The sequence below is a fragment of the Drosophila mauritiana genome, chromosome 3R (assembly GCF_004382145.1).
Source record: "Drosophila mauritiana strain mau12 chromosome 3R, ASM438214v1, whole genome shotgun sequence".
NCBI lineage: Eukaryota > Metazoa > Arthropoda > Insecta > Diptera > Drosophilidae > Drosophila > Drosophila mauritiana.
Genome location: NC_046670.1, coordinates 21,449,805 through 21,465,173, shown reverse-complemented (window position 1 = coordinate 21,465,173; position 15,369 = coordinate 21,449,805). Strand labels below are relative to the sequence as shown.

The window sequence follows — 15,369 nt, the reverse complement described above, 5'->3', positions numbered from 1 at the left end:
CTAACTGCCATTAAGATATTAAGTTTTTAATATTGTTAGTATTAATTAGTATTTCCTTTGTTATTATCCGTTCTGGTATGTTATTTTATTATTTTTTACATAAACAATTCAAAAGAACCGCGAAAGGCTCGATAAATGGCAGGATCCTTTTAGATAAAACATTTAGGAGCTATCGAGCATCTCCGTTGAAGCATCTGTCAAAAGGCTCAACTCAGTTGCGATTGTACTCTCCAACCGTGAGGTTGTATTAAACGGAAACTCCTAGTAAAATGCGTTAAGTTTAGTTTAAAAAACTTCAATTACTAGCAATAAATAGCACAGAAAGCTAGAGAAAACAGCAACAAAATGTGGCATTGGAGTTTGTTGTGTGTTTTCCTACTGGTTCCTTTGGCGAATTCCACGGGTAAGCTGCGAAAACTTGTGCGTCAGTCCGAGGAAAATCCTGTGAAAATTCCGATACCCTGATGCTGTATCCCAAGTATTTGACAGATGTCAAGAGGCTGCGCCCAGAAGAGAGCAAGAGAGTGGCGCCTGCGCAGCAGTTTGTTTTGGGAAATTTACCATTTGTTTGGGAAATAAACTTGGCTTTTTTCTCTGTTTTTCCCCGAATTACCACCACTTTCCTAGCTCCAATAAGTTTTGAGGCAAATCCGGACACCAAACGTCTCTATGATGATTTGTTGAGCAACTACAATCGGTTGATTAGGCCCGTTGTGAACAACACGGAGACCCTGACGGTTTGGTTAGGTCTGAAATTGTCTCAGCTGATTGAGGTCAATCTGAAGAATCAGGTGATGACCACCAATCTGTGGGTGAAGCAGGTAGTTGTCACTGAAATATACTACTATTATCTATTATTAATGTATTTTATTAAAGCGCTGGTTCGACTACAAGTTGCGCTGGGATCCGGAGGAGTACGGCGGAGTTGAACAGCTGTATGTGCCATCTGAGCACATTTGGGTACCGGACATTGTGTTGTACAACAACTGGGATGGCAACTATGAAGTAAGCTTCGATGTTCTCAATACTGTGTCCATAGTTAACTGAAATATATATTATAAGGTAACTCTGATGACGAAAGCCACTCTGAAGTACACGGGAGAAGTCTTTTGGGAGCCACCTGCTATTTACAAGTCATCCTGCGAGATGAATGTCGAATACTTTCCGTACGACGAACAAATCTGCTTCATGAAATTCGGTTCATGGACCTACAATGGTGCCCAAGTGGATCTGAAGCATTTGGATCAGGTTACGTATATAAATAATTTAAGTTGTACAATAAATAACCAAATCTTTTTCAGATTCCTGGCAGTAACCTTGTGCAAGTTGGCATCGATCTCACGGAATTTTATTTGTCTGTGGAATGGGACATACTGGAAGTGCCGGCTACCAAGAATGAGGAGTATTACCCCGATACACTGGAACCCTTTTCAGGTACGATGTTATTTGTTTTGCAGCAATGCATATCAGTTAAATATCTCCTCTTTTTAGATATCACATTCAAGTTGACCATGCGGCGTAAGACCTTGTTCTATACCGTCAATTTGATTGTGCCATGTGTAGCTTTAACATTCCTCACGGTGCTGGTCTTTTATTTGCCAAGCGATTCTGGCGAAAAGGTAACCTAGATGGATCCTCAAAGCTCTAATCAAAATCTCAGAGTTATATCTTCTATTTTGTGGCACGTGGCATGTTTTTGTTAATTTATACACGTTGAAGTAGACTTACTGTAGCTTAGAAAACTGAGAAGTAGCTTTATTTTTATTAAATTAATATTTTTAAAATAATTTTGTAAGCTAATTTCAAATGCAAATTCACTTTACTATACTCCCTATAACTTAAAACACTTAAAAACATTAACTCTACAATAAAGCCATACCTTAGATGAGCTATCTTTTTCTTATGCACAAATCGAACTCCTTTCAATTACTTTAACTATCACTACCCAATCTTTCAAGTCTGCTATCCTAAAGCTGAGCTCTTTCATTCTCTAGCCAGATACTACAAATTATTAATTGGCTTTAAAAAGCAAATATCTTAAACGAACTCTATCCAAATTCTTTCCGAGAAGAGCTCAACTTGAACTTCCTGCTCTTTCCAATCTTAAACTCTCTCTATTTTACGCTCCAATTTTGTAACTAATGTGTATATCATAATGATATTTAGCTTTCTCTATCTATCCATCAAATAATTAGCTCCGCATTCGCAGCAGCAACTATCAGAATTTTTGAAAGCAGCACACAGATATTTACGTCCCAGAAAAATATATATGAATATATCATACATATGTATATCCTGTACACCACATTTTTTGCTGAATATCCTGTGTGCTGTCCTGAGTTGAGAAATCTCATAACGTAAATTTTCATCGAATGCATACAAATGCGCAATCGATATCGACATTGAACCCAATCCGAATCGAGTCGAATTCAAAATGTCAAAAAGCCACTCGCAAAATTTTCCATATCGCGTATCTTGTAATTAAGCAGCGCACTCACACACCCACTCACTGAAACACACACACACACACACACCTAGGACACCTGCATTCAGCACAGGCACACCTACACCTATACACACTTACTTTTTAAACAAACACGTACTGGACTCGTGCAGTTTGTTGTTGAATTCATTTTATCGTTGCTATAGAGTTTGTTCGTTCAGTCGTATTGCTCAAGTAAAGATACATACATGCTTCCCATCGAGATCGATATATAAACCCGATACCAAATGAATCGTACAAAAATAAGATTATTCAGTTTTTAAATAGCATGTAATACTATTGAAATTTTTAAGGTTTTTAAGCAAAGTAAGATTACCGTGAAATAATATATATGTCTTAGTAGATATATTCCATATTGATATTTTAAAGCAATGTAACTTTACAAATTTTAAATTCTAACATTTCAACAAGACAGGAATTTAATACAAAGTGATTCAATATAACATTTTTGTCTCAAAAACTTAACTACTTAAAAACTTCCGAACAAAAAGATACACAGTGAATCTTTTAATTGACACAGATACACTCGTACGCAGAAAGTTCACACGTAAACGTAGTAAAATGCGCTTTGTTCCTTTGATTTGTTGGTGTTGATTGTTTTCGTGTAAACTTCGTATGATTGATTGATGTGGGTGGGTGCAGGATGTCCCATCCCGATAGATTGTGCGTTCGCGAGTGTGTTAGTTGTGGGTCCTTAGCTTGGTCGCAGGATACGTAGCCATTTCGTTGTTTAAGACCAATTGTTTGTTAAAGTATTCGTATGTTTATTTTAAGGCCTTGGAGTGTTAATATTACAATATATTTTCTCCCTGGCCAATCATATTTTTCGTACCAGTAATTGGCTTTATTAATTAAACAAATTATTATGATTGTGTTTTCATTTGGTTGTTGTTATGTGTTCAATGTCGTTGTTGGTTGATTGATTGTTGGTTTGATTGTTTGACTGTTTGAACGTTCGATGGCTCGTGTATCTGTCGGATCGAGTGGGCAGCGATAGCCGAGAGATATCGACAGGTGGAAACATTGTGTGTAAACATTTCGTTGACAGGTTACGTTATGTATTTCGATACTCGTGTCGTTGACCGTGTTTTTCCTGCTCTTGGCTGAAATTATCCCACCAACCTCGTTGGCCGTGCCCCTGCTGGGCAAGTACCTCCTCTTTACCATGATACTCGTCTCGCTATCCGTTTGGACGACGGTCTGTGTGCTGAACATCCATTTCAGGTGAGTTCCGATGCGGGGAATAATGCATGGTAAAAGTTACCTTTTAAATCCTTGATCATACTCCGTAACTCGTACCTCGTACTTCGTACATCATACCCCGTACTTCGTACATCGTTCTTTGTACCTCGTACCCTGTACCTCATATATCATACATACTTCATACATCGTGCCTCGTACTTCGTACCTCAAACTTCGTAACTCGTACTTCGTACCTCATACTTCGTACTTCGTACCTTGTATTTTGTACCTCATATTGCATACCTCGTACTTCCTACATTGTACCTATTACTTTTTACCTCGTACCTAATTTTTGTAAGATTCACATTATTGGTGCGACCTTTTATTTTGCTTTCGCTGGTATATTTGCAATGTGTACATATCTGCGGCACAGATCTCCATCTACGCACAATATGTCGCCACTGGTGCGGAAACTCTTCCTGCACTTCATGCCCAAGCTGATGATGATGCGGCGGACGCAGTACACCCTGCCCGATTACGACGACTCCACTCCGAGCAACGGGTACACCAACGAGATCGATGTGCGGTAAGTGGCAACTCGCGAAATTGAAAGTAAACACTTGACTTTGGCCTGCCTGTTTGTGTTGTGGCATGGGCTGGTTTTCCCCTGCAGTGACAGCATCAGCGATTTTCCCAGCGAGTTTAAGGACAGCCAGGATGGCGCTTACGATAATGGCATGCAGAACTCTGTGGGTGAGTGCGCGAAATCTAACCATAAAACACACAAATATTTTGCATGTCTGCCGGCATCAAATTGAAATCAAATATATATCACACAAGCACAGAAATCTGAAAAATAGCTGGCCAAATAATGCAATAAAATGGGGTGGCAAAAACCGCTTATGCCGTCGAAATTTTAGCATGGTCGTGGTCAATATAATTCCAAAGGGGGTTTGAATCACAGTGGTGAAACGAAATTTTTTTAATATATGTGGTGACGAAGTTTTGGTATTCATTCATTCAACTTTATCATATTCTTAAAGCTATTAAAATATATATTGCTATAATGATTTATTTATGAGAAAGCAACCTTCTAAGTTTTTATAAGTCACCCTTAAATATTTTACTTTATCTTTAGGATGAGCATAATTTAGTTGCTTCGTTAAGCCAGAGTCCTTTTGCCTTTCGGCGTTAATTTGCGTCCTGACAGCGACCAAAATATTTGTCCACTCATGCGAACCCATAAATGCCCACATACATAGATACTTGCAGATGCACACACACACATAGCCGGGGGTTGGGATTTTCTTGATACTCACATTTATTTATTATTCCAATATTTTATTTCAATTTTTTGCCATTTCATGGCGGAAACTTGACAGATTCCGACAATGTGATACCGCGCAACTTAACACCCGAAGTGCTGCAGGCGTTGCGTGCGGTCAGATTTATTGCGCAGCACATCAAGGATGCCGACAAGGATAACGAGGTGGGTACACAGGCTCCTCAACTTGGCCGCCATCTCCGCGCTGTGCTTATTTTTGTTGCCCATTTTTATTGACGCGTGTCCTGCTTAAAGATACTCGTACTAGATGCTGGTTGGCGGATGGTGGATGATGGCTGGAGTCCTTGGCGTTGTTATTGTTTACATGGCCATATTTTTGGCGTCTGGCGCGGGGGTCTTTCGCCTGCCACTTTTATTATTGTTTATTGCCCTTAAGTTCGAATCGAATGCATTGAACGTCGGGCCAAGTCCCAAATGTGCAGCAAACAATTGTAAAATATTAAATCATAACTTTAGATTTTTATTGCGATTCAAGTTTATTGGAAACCAGCCGCAGGGCCATATTTTATTATTTTTTTTCAGCCGACGAAAATGTATAAAACCAATTTTGTTCAGCCGCAAAAACGATACGAAACGAATGATATTAAAAATCTACTTTTTATTGTTTCATCGCCGCAGATTGTGGAGGACTGGAAGTTCGTATCGATGGTGCTGGACCGCTTCTTCCTCTGGCTCTTCACGCTGTCCTGTGTGTTCGGGACCTTGGCCATAATATGTCAGTCGCCATCGCTATATGACACCCGGTCGCCCATCGACCGTCAGCTAAGCGAGATTCCTTTGCGCAAAAACAATTTCATGCTGCCGCCGGACATTGTCCGTCAGGTCCTAACCTAATTGGGGTCCCGAGGTCTTCCCGTCTGAGTTAACAATGCTTCCGAGGCTCGGAACTGTGTTTTTTATGATGCGCAATCAAATCGGTTGCTTGCTGGGTATGCGGCAACGATTTATGTCTAAGTGTTTATCATCCTGCAATGCTGTAAAACCGAATTAGCTATAAAACATGGAAACTAAATAAAAAATTCTGTTTTAACTTATAACTTCATTCTTAAGCCGTGCGCGAGTTTTTTGAATTAATATAATGTGTAGTATATATACCAATTGGCAGCTGCTATCAGACCAAAACCACAATGACATCTGTTCTGTGGCTGTTAATTTTCAATTAAGAGATGACTTTTCACGAAAGTTTTGTTGTGGAAATAAAACGTTTTCTGGCGAGCCAAGAAGCCAAAACAATATGGCAAAAACTTCGCTTATGCTGTGTCAAACAGACATTGCGCATACGCCGCGTTGGCTGCCTAAATAATTTGCAGTATCATTTATTTGTCTCCGCACTCTGCGTTGCCCTTTGTCTTCGCCTCCTTCTTCGTTCGCCTTACTTACTTACTTGTCTCCTTGTCGCATTAAATTAGAAAGTTGAAATCTCTTGGCCTCGCATTCATCAGCGTGTGCAGGTCCTGCTGGCAAAGGCAAAGGACTTTCACTTCGGCACTGTCAACAGACATAATTTGCTGAGCACTTTGACTGGCAGGAGGTGGGTTAACATTCTATAAGGCGGCGTGTTGATATAATATAAAGGAATTTCGGCAATTGCAGTGTAGAATCAAAAACACCCTGTGATAAATACTATGTGGCTCTTCAATTTATGATGCTGCATATAAGTAAGTTCTCCTGTAAATAATATGACAAAAAAACATATATATATTTTTAAATGTAATTAAATACTTCCATTACGTTGAACCCTTTTTAACGTAGCTGTGATCCAGATATTATTAAGATTTGCTTAAGGACTCCCTGGTTCCGCCCAACCCCCTTACTTAATGGCGTTTTTCTGACTTTCTTTGCTGTACTTTATTTTATTTTTGGCATTCCTTTTTTTGTGTGTTGGCAGTTTTAAATTAGAAAAGTTTCTGCCAGATTTTTGTTTTACATTTTTCATATTTTCTACGGGCCGTGCCCCGCTGTGCATGTTTGTCGCTGTCCTTATTGTTGTTGCTGCGTCACATGCGTAGCTCCACAGCCATCCACATCCGCATCCTCCTCCTGGCCCGCCTCCATCTCTGGCACCATCTTCATCTCCATCTCCATCATCATCAGCAGCGGCAGCAGGACCAGCAGCAACGGCTTTCGAGGCACCAAATCCACTCCCGACACCAGCTGAGATGAGGAGCTGCGAACTGGGCGAAGTATGTCATGTTAATTTCTATTTGCTTGCCATGCAGAGCGGCAAACTTGTCCCGGGTCCTGTTCTCCAGGAGACCTCGACTACAGTGGAGGTCAGATGCAAGCACACTATGCAGGTAATCTTAGTAAATATGGCAATTTAAAATAAAGCGCTCGTTTTATAAACCGCTTACTAAACCAAGTATTTGTCAAAAAGTTGCGCCAAAAGGCATGTTGTCCATTTGTATGGCATTTTGAGCTCTATAAAGAATGCTTTCAATTGCTATCGCCAACCTCGGGATTGCTCTCGGAATAATTTAAATGTAATTTGAATGAGAACAGGCCAACGAGAGCGTCCCCTATTTGTCAGTGACCACTGTGATGGCATTTGCATAAAGCCGCAAAGTATGCAACACATTTTCGGGCACAAGCTAAAGTTCAGCAAAGCACAAAACAATATGCAAATTGCCCAGCCAACCCATCCAACCCGCATCCACGTCTCAGCGCCGGAAAAAAAGGCATTGGTAAGACGACTCTCGGGTCAGGAGCAGATCCCTTTTTGATTTTGTGCCCACTTTTTTTTTTTTCGTTGGTGCCATCCCTTCAGCTGCATGTGTTAAGCGACTGTTAAGTGACTTAAGCCCAGTTTACACGCTCAATTACACAGGAAGCAGAAGAAAAAAGGGCAAGTTGAGAGTGAAATGGCAGCTAATTAAGAAGCGCGTTGCGCAACGGAAATCAAAACCATAAACTAAAATGCCGCAAAAGGAAACGCGGCGCGGAGTGCAACTAGCCGATGACCACGACCATCTGGTTCTGGCCAGGCCAAGATTGAAATGGCCAAAATGGGGAAATGGCAACCGGGAGAAGCACGTGCGATGCTAAGTTTGGCCAACCAACTAACCAAATACACACTCGTGCAACTTGAGGTGCACGAAAAAAAACAAGGAGTAGGCCAATTGTTAAATGCAATAAATATACATTTATCATGTCCATTTATGTATGTCCTTTTTCTGCGCAAATGTATCTCCCACTTGTTTTGCTATGTGCAAGGTAAATTTGTTACCGAACTCAGAGATTCTTTTGGCAGTGCCCTCCGACACATGAACACCCTTGAAATGCACTCGTGTGTCCCCGTGTCCGTCGGCGTGACAGGAAAAAGTATGCCAGGGTATTCCTACATTTGACCAAAAGCACGTCAATTAGAGTTCAAAAGGGGTGCGGTCTATGTGCGAATGACTTTGATACGCCAAAGGGGCTTAGATTTAGCTGAACATGTATCCGAACATCCGCATCCGTGGTCTTGTGTTTTGGCAAAAACCACAGCGCTTGGCTTGTTCCTTTCGGTTTGGCCTTTATATAATTTGAAAGTGATTCCTTGTTTGTTTTCTGCTTTTTGCACAGAGTTAGAGGGCTTGTTTTGTATATTTTGTTAATGAGAAGGGAAATAGTTAATGGTTTGTACCCGTCCGCACTCCAGAGCACGCCAACGTATCCTGCCGTGTCTCAAGTTGTATGTTGTTGTTTGCGGGACAAGTCCAAGGAACCAGTCCCGCCGGGTACCGCCAGAGATCCCGTTGAGTCCCGTCAGAGATCCTAAGGTCTAAGGTCTAGATCTAGAATACTTCTGATCCTTCAAGGGTCATTGACGGGTGTTAATAGTTAACTCCAGTCCTTTTGGACTCTAAAGTTCATTTGGCGCAAACAAAGAGGCCTCGAGCAACAAACATATGGGTGAGTCCCTGTATTGTGCAATGATAAATTACAAAATATGTGCCTTTGGCAAATGGCATGTGTGTGTTTGTGTGGCTGGCTGTTAGTGTGAGTGACCCAGTGCCAAGATGAGGCCGCAAAGGCCATTTTGTTGTTATTAAGTTTGGCTTTTTTCATCCTGTTTTTATACCCGTTACTCGTAGAGCAAAAGGGTATACCAGATTCGTTGAAAAGTATGTAACAGGCAGAAGGAAGCGTTTCCGACTATATAAAGTATACATATTCTTGAACAGGATCAATAGCCGAGACGATCTAGCCATGTCCGTCTGTCCGTATGAACGTCGATATCTCAGGAACTATAAAAAATATAAAAGCTAGAAAGCTCAAGTTTGTTGGCCTATGTTGCCACGCCCACTTTAACGCCCCAATCACGCCCGCACTTTGGAACAATTTTAAAATTTTTTCTCATTTTATTCCCCAATATCTATCGATAACACACTAGCTGAGTAACGGGTATCTGATAGTCGGGAAACTCGACTATAGCATTCCCGCTTGTTTTGTATTGTTTTCAGCTGCACATGGCCTTTGTCTATGGGGCGAAGGGACAAATAGATGTATGGAGGGGGATGGAGTGCGAGGGGAGGCTCGACAGTTGTAGACTGCGTGAAATTAATGATGCGCCAAAGTTCTGCTTCTTCTGCGGACTTCATTGTTGTGCAGTCGAAATGGCAACGAAATGTCCACAAAATGTAGGTCTAAAGACGCTTTTATTAATAGTCCTGGTACGTGGTCACGATTAACTGTCATTTTACGCACTCGCACTCGTCCTGCCACTCCCCTAACTTCCCATCCCTCCCCACCTCCGGCCCCCACACATTTGGCCGATGGGCGGTCTTAGCCTTTTTGAAAGCTTTTTGCTGTTGCGTAAGTCGGAAAGTCGCTCATCTCTGTGGATGCGTGTGTGCGTGTGTAATCTGCGTGGGATTTGGACACGACTTTACTTAAGTTCATAAAAATTCTATTAAAGGCAAAAAACCTCAACATACGGGCACGCCCCTTTTTCGTATCCCGGACGCCCAAGTAGTTAGGCGTTCTGCAATCCCCAATCGCCAAGGTCTACAGATTATAATTATCCGCTCTTAGGAATAAAGTTGTTATTATGGATGTGTATTTTCAAATATTGATATAATATTACTTAGCTACCATTCACAATATTCCATGTAGTATCCAACTGAAATGAAGTCCAATTGAAGTGGTTCCTAAAGCGGTTTCATGTCGGGAACATCCGGTTGATGGAGGACCCTCGTCCATGGCATTGTCCTGTCTTTGGAACAATCAGAGTCGACGGCTTTTAATAACATTTTTCGCTGCGTTCCCACGCCGCCTCCCCTTGCACTTTTCTTCCCCGCTTTTGTCTTTCGGTGTTTTTTGTCGCTTAAGTGGAGGCCCCGGATCCTTCGAGTGCTGGCTGCCACGCCCCTTTCGTCCCAGCCCAGTCGCCCAACATTTTACATGACATTTTAAATTTACGATTTACATTAAATGGCGCAATGCAAGAGCAACAACAGGGCCAACAACTGGCAGAGAGGAAAAAAAAATCTGAAATGGAGGAGGAATAAGTACAACGAGTGGTTGTTAAACGAAATTGCTCAGCCGCTTCAAGAGGCTCAGTTTCCATTGGGCCCCAGCCCAAGTCCCCATCCCCACTTGGCCCGCCCTCTGCGGTTGTCTGCCTGTCCTCGGAATACAGTTAAAAACCAATTTCGTGTATGTAAAATATATCAACTATATATTTAAGTGGCTCTGGCGATGCTGATTCCGTACTTCCCCCGCTTTTCTTCGCTTTCCTCTTTTTACTTTCGGGTATGTCCTTTATTTTTATTCGTTCTACTTGTCGCTTGTCAAGGATAAATGCATTAGCGGGTGTAGCAATTTACACATTAAGGCGTGACAGGGGGGCAAAGGTAATATACGGGCATAGAGAGGGGGTAAAAATGGGGTTGCGTGAAAATACATTAAGGATAGGAAATCTCTTAGCGACTGGAAATGAAATCGTGTTGAACAATCACATAAATTGGTTGAGAAGAGCCCATTGGGAAGGAAGGATATGTGGTATAGAAAATGGTTTTGAAATTTATTTTTGAAGCTAATTTAAAGAATGACAAAGCTAACCATTTCCTTCAACAATTTCAACGCTATTAATACTCACTGCGAATATATTTCTTGGCAATTAAATCAATCTGTAGAATCTAATCAATTTTTTCGTATCTCAGGCACCAACCAAAATAAATCTGCACCAACGGCTAATTAAACTTTTGGCCCATGAACTCTTAATTTATGATGATTCCGCCGCGCTCCACCACCGAAAACTGTTGGCAGTTGAATAAATAGTTGTTTCGTCTTGTTAGCTACACACAAACACGCACAGACAAACTTGAACCACCTGTCCACACACTTGACGTGTATTTCCGTTTCCGTTATGCGAAAACTTTTTTTCAAGCCACCAAGCAGCAGCTAAGACTTTCCCTTTTTCCCAGCCCATTTTCATGTCGAACTTGTCGAGAGGGCGAAAGTTTCACGCTTAACATTTGCGCCGTGCAAAAGTTGAAAAGTTTATCCCGACACACAGACACACACAAACAGGACTAACTAACTAGCGGACACCTAGCCACCAGCAGCGGCACACCTTTTTCCACACACACACCTGCAGGCGCAGCGTGTAGGCCTGTAGACATACACACATACACGTGTGCTGATTAGTGTGGACCGTGATTAAGGGAAAGGGGAGAGGTGTGCGGATAATGGCAAACTGTTGCCTAATTAAATTTAAATGCTGCTTAATTGCACGCCCGCCAGGGGGCGCTGCCGTGCTATTAATAATTTTTGACCAAAAACGCTAATGAGCCAAACTGAACTTAAGTTTAGTTTGAACTGAGGCACGCCTCCAGCTCAAACTCCGCCCACAACTTCGAGTCAAGTTTTTCAATTTTTAAACGAAACGCAAGGAGTGGCCGGGAAAGGTATAAACACTTTGCCAGCAAGCTAACACTATTAAAATTAAATTCTTATTACTTTCAAGTGCAGCTTAAAGTTGTAAGTTTTCAAGAATTGTAAAGTATTCGCCTGGGATAAACAGAGATAAATGTTAAGATTATAGTAGTTTTTTGCTAAGGAACAAACATATTATTTTTAGTGAGTAATGCTTTTGTAGCCCTAAACATTTATTAATAAAGTGCATATTTTCCAATCTAGCCCCCCTTTCACATGCCTAGGGTATAACGCTTTGAAACTCTTCGTTAAAACTTTGACGTAACCTTCGCTGCTTTCATTTATCATGCCGCCAAAGGACTCCGATGGCCGTGTGCCTCCGCCTGAAGTCCTGGCCACCGGCTGAGGCTATTAATTTCGCGTCAATTAAAAATTAAGCCAATTATTTGTGCCAGCCCCGTGGCAGTCGAACTGGCTCAACACCGGCCTCCGTTTTGAGTCCTTTGCCCAGTGGTCTTTCCTTACTTCCATCCTTTCGGGGCCTTCTTCCTGGTTCGGTTCGTCTTCCTGTCCAATGGCCTTTGCTATCCTTCCCCTTGACTGCTTTCGAAGTCCATTAGGGCTTCATTTGTTTTTAATACCGTGTAACCTTTTGTCAGAAAGAAAGAATAACATAAAATAAAATGGCGGAGGAAAAACGCCAAATTTCTAAGTTGGCACTTTCACGGTTCGGCCTGGTTCGTTCAGTTCTGTTTCCGTTTCCGCTTTGCTTCTTGGTATTGGTATTGGTCTCAGGCCGCCCGCCGTTTATTGGCTAATTTAATTTGCATGTCTTGCGTTTGGGCAATTAATCAGCGGAAACAGCTGTCCATCGCCTTAACCCTTGGACGCCCACGTTCCTCATCCTCGTGCTTTTCGCAATTTTTGACCAGTTTGTTTTGGCTCTTATTTTTAAATAGAATGGGACATATACTGTTGAGCGCTGGGAAGAATTATATTTTTAAGCAAAATTTAACTTAATTATATATATATTATATTCGTTGTACTCAACAGCATGAGTACTCAAAATAGAATATTATATATCGAAAAATTAACTTCAGCATAACTAACTTAGAACAGACACCCATTTCACAGTACGTACTTTCGAGTGTCTAAGAAAATTGGAAAACGAATGTAATCCAATGAATTATAAACGAAACAGGATGATTTTTGTTCCGTACATTTGCTTTTTCGGCACTTAATTTCAATCTTCTTCAAGTCGCCTGCCATGCTCTTTGCATTGTGCAATCCAGTCATCCTATTCCTTATTGAATTACGAATCCCCGCAGACCCCTCCCTCATCCCCGCAGCACAGAGCTCCTGCAGATGTCCTGTGCCCTTCGCCTTTTAATTGCATTTTCCGTGAACAGGACTGCAGCTCAAGTGGCTACCTCTCACCTTTTCGCCCCATTCCATCCTATTTCATCCCGTCAAGTTGAAATTAATGCAGCAATTTGTAATGAGTTTGCCTCTTTGCTTTGGTGTCACTATTGTTCCGGATTTATTGTTGTCTCCGGGATCAAGTAAATATACTTCATTTCTTTCTGCAATCCAATTTGCAGGCAGCCCGTAAATATTTTCTGCCGTATTATGATAATTTATTGTACTTAGCCGGCCACTAATTGTGCGCCCAAACATTATAATGAGCCATGGGCCGACGCCTTCTGAATAGTCAAGTGGCATCGAAAGCTGGATTCCGTAAATCAAATTATGCAAAACAGCATAGCTAAACAATTTTTTATTGGGACATTTCCGGTCTCAAGTCCCAAAACGAAAACGAAGTGCGCTCATGTGTCGACTGAATGCTTGACCCATATTTATTAACATCTTGGGAGATATATATTTATTTTAAAGTCTACTTTAAACACATCAGTCTATTTTTTCGGTAGCTGCTTAACAGGACATATAATAAAATGGAAATTTTAATATTTTGGTATATTTTTGCTTACATTCTTCAAAAATACTATAATTATAAGTGAATAAAGGGGTTTTTTCAGCGCATACACTTAAGGAAATAGCTTAAATCCGCCTTTTGCCTGTTTTACGAGCTCCATTTTGACACCTAACATGGGGATCGAGGGAAGGGGACAGCTTGGCGACCCCATTTTTATGCACATTGTCAAGCCATAAATTTGTTTGGCTGCGCAGTATAAATTTTTAAGCAAAGACAAGCCATGTCACGCACCCTTCGCCGAAACCAGCAACGACCATTGGGAAAAAGGACAAACAGGATCGGGATGCGAGTGAAACTATAAAAGCGCCGAAAAATTGAAATAAATTGAAAATTGCAGAAAAATATAACAAAGTGGTGTCCAGCTTTTGAGGGTTAGTGGGTGGAAAAGGGGCAAGCGATTCGTTCTTGTGTGCTGCGAAATTTCCTCTTCTGTAAGTTGAATCCTTTGGTCCTTTGTATGTTTGTATGAGTGACTGTGTGTGTGTGTGCGTGCATATAAATTAAGTTTTAAAAGTAAGCGCTCTTTCTTCTCTAACGTTTTCCCCATTTCACCTTTGTGTTGTATTTGAAAACAAAATAAATGCAGCATCTAGAATTTCGTGGGAATTCGATAGACCAAAGTGCCGGTTGGTACGAGGGGAAAGTTTTTTGAGCTGACTGACTTGGAGAGCTCTGATTTCAGAAGTTTCTCCTTGGCCATCTTTTCAGAGTGCTGAACCAGCCCTTGAGTGGAAAATGCATTAGCATATGCTCAGTATTTAAAGATAAACATGGCATTGACTGGGAATAGTGGTCGGGTTTCAATGGAGATTGATTCTGTTTGGTCCAAGTTCCGGTTCAAGTTTTTATTCGTAATTTACTTAATTTGATTTGTGTTTCCATTTGGCAGCAGTGTGAGCTCTAAACGTCGCAAAGTTTAAGCAACTGCCTTTAAATATGAATCTGTAAAATAGCTAACCCATTGAAGAGCTCATTAAAGTGCGGAGGGTGCTTAAAAGTCACGTCTAAAGTATATTAAAGCAGCTTAAGCGGCATTAAGGATGAGTTGGCTGGCTTCTCTGCGCGGCCAGCATTCATTAACCGAGCTTTCTTTTATCGATGCGAGTGTCAATTAAATGCGAGTTTGCTTTCCAATTAAACCACTTGATTAGCTTTTGTGCGCTGCAAAGCGACGTTCGTGGAAAGGATAGCCCACTGTGAGTTCCGCCCCTTGACCTGCAACCCATCCACTTCCCGTGGGCTTTGTGTGGCCGTGCGTGGGCGTTGACGTTGCAGTGTGACCAGCATTATGCGTGAAGCATGTTAATTGCGCCTAATCAGCGACACGAGCATTGGATTCAGAGTTCGCCACATGGGCGTGGCCTCGCAGCGCTTAATTACGCAAGTGAAGGGAGCAACTCCGCCTGCAGATCCAACGCTGAGTTTTCTGCTGATGCACCAGTTTTCCAATCGCCGTCGCCTTCCGCCAAGATGGCTAAAAGCGTC

General features: G+C 41.6%; 1 protein-coding gene across 1 annotated transcript; it reads left to right on the top strand.

Moving 5' to 3' along the window:
• The first annotated feature begins 345 nt into the window (after positions 1-345).
• On the top strand, positions 346-6,034 carry LOC117142240 (acetylcholine receptor subunit beta-like 2). The gene is made up of 11 exons (XM_033306093.1): positions 346-403; positions 628-821; positions 877-1,005; positions 1,063-1,248; positions 1,302-1,434; positions 1,492-1,619; positions 3,552-3,727; positions 4,119-4,271; positions 4,359-4,438; positions 5,068-5,174; positions 5,649-6,034. Exons 1-11 carry the CDS (start codon positions 346-348, stop codon positions 5,862-5,864), a joined length of 1,560 nt encoding a protein of 519 aa, XP_033161984.1. The 3' UTR covers positions 5,865-6,034.
• The last annotated feature ends 9,335 nt before the right edge of the window (positions 6,035-15,369 follow it).

What these genes read in the sequence shown, in the direction of transcription:
- LOC117142240 (XM_033306093.1), top strand. Translation starts at nt 346, where the DNA reads ATGTGGCATTGGAGTTTGTTGTGTGTTTTCCTACTGGTTCCTTTGGCG. An exon ending in ACTGGGATGGCAACTATGAA is followed by an intron (nt 1,006 to 1,062) that starts GTAAGCTTCGAT and finishes ATATATTATAAG; the next exon opens with GTAACTCTGATGACGAAAGC. An exon ending in GTGCTGAACATCCATTTCAG is followed by an intron (nt 3,728 to 4,118) that starts GTGAGTTCCGAT and finishes TCTGCGGCACAG; the next exon opens with ATCTCCATCTACGCACAATA.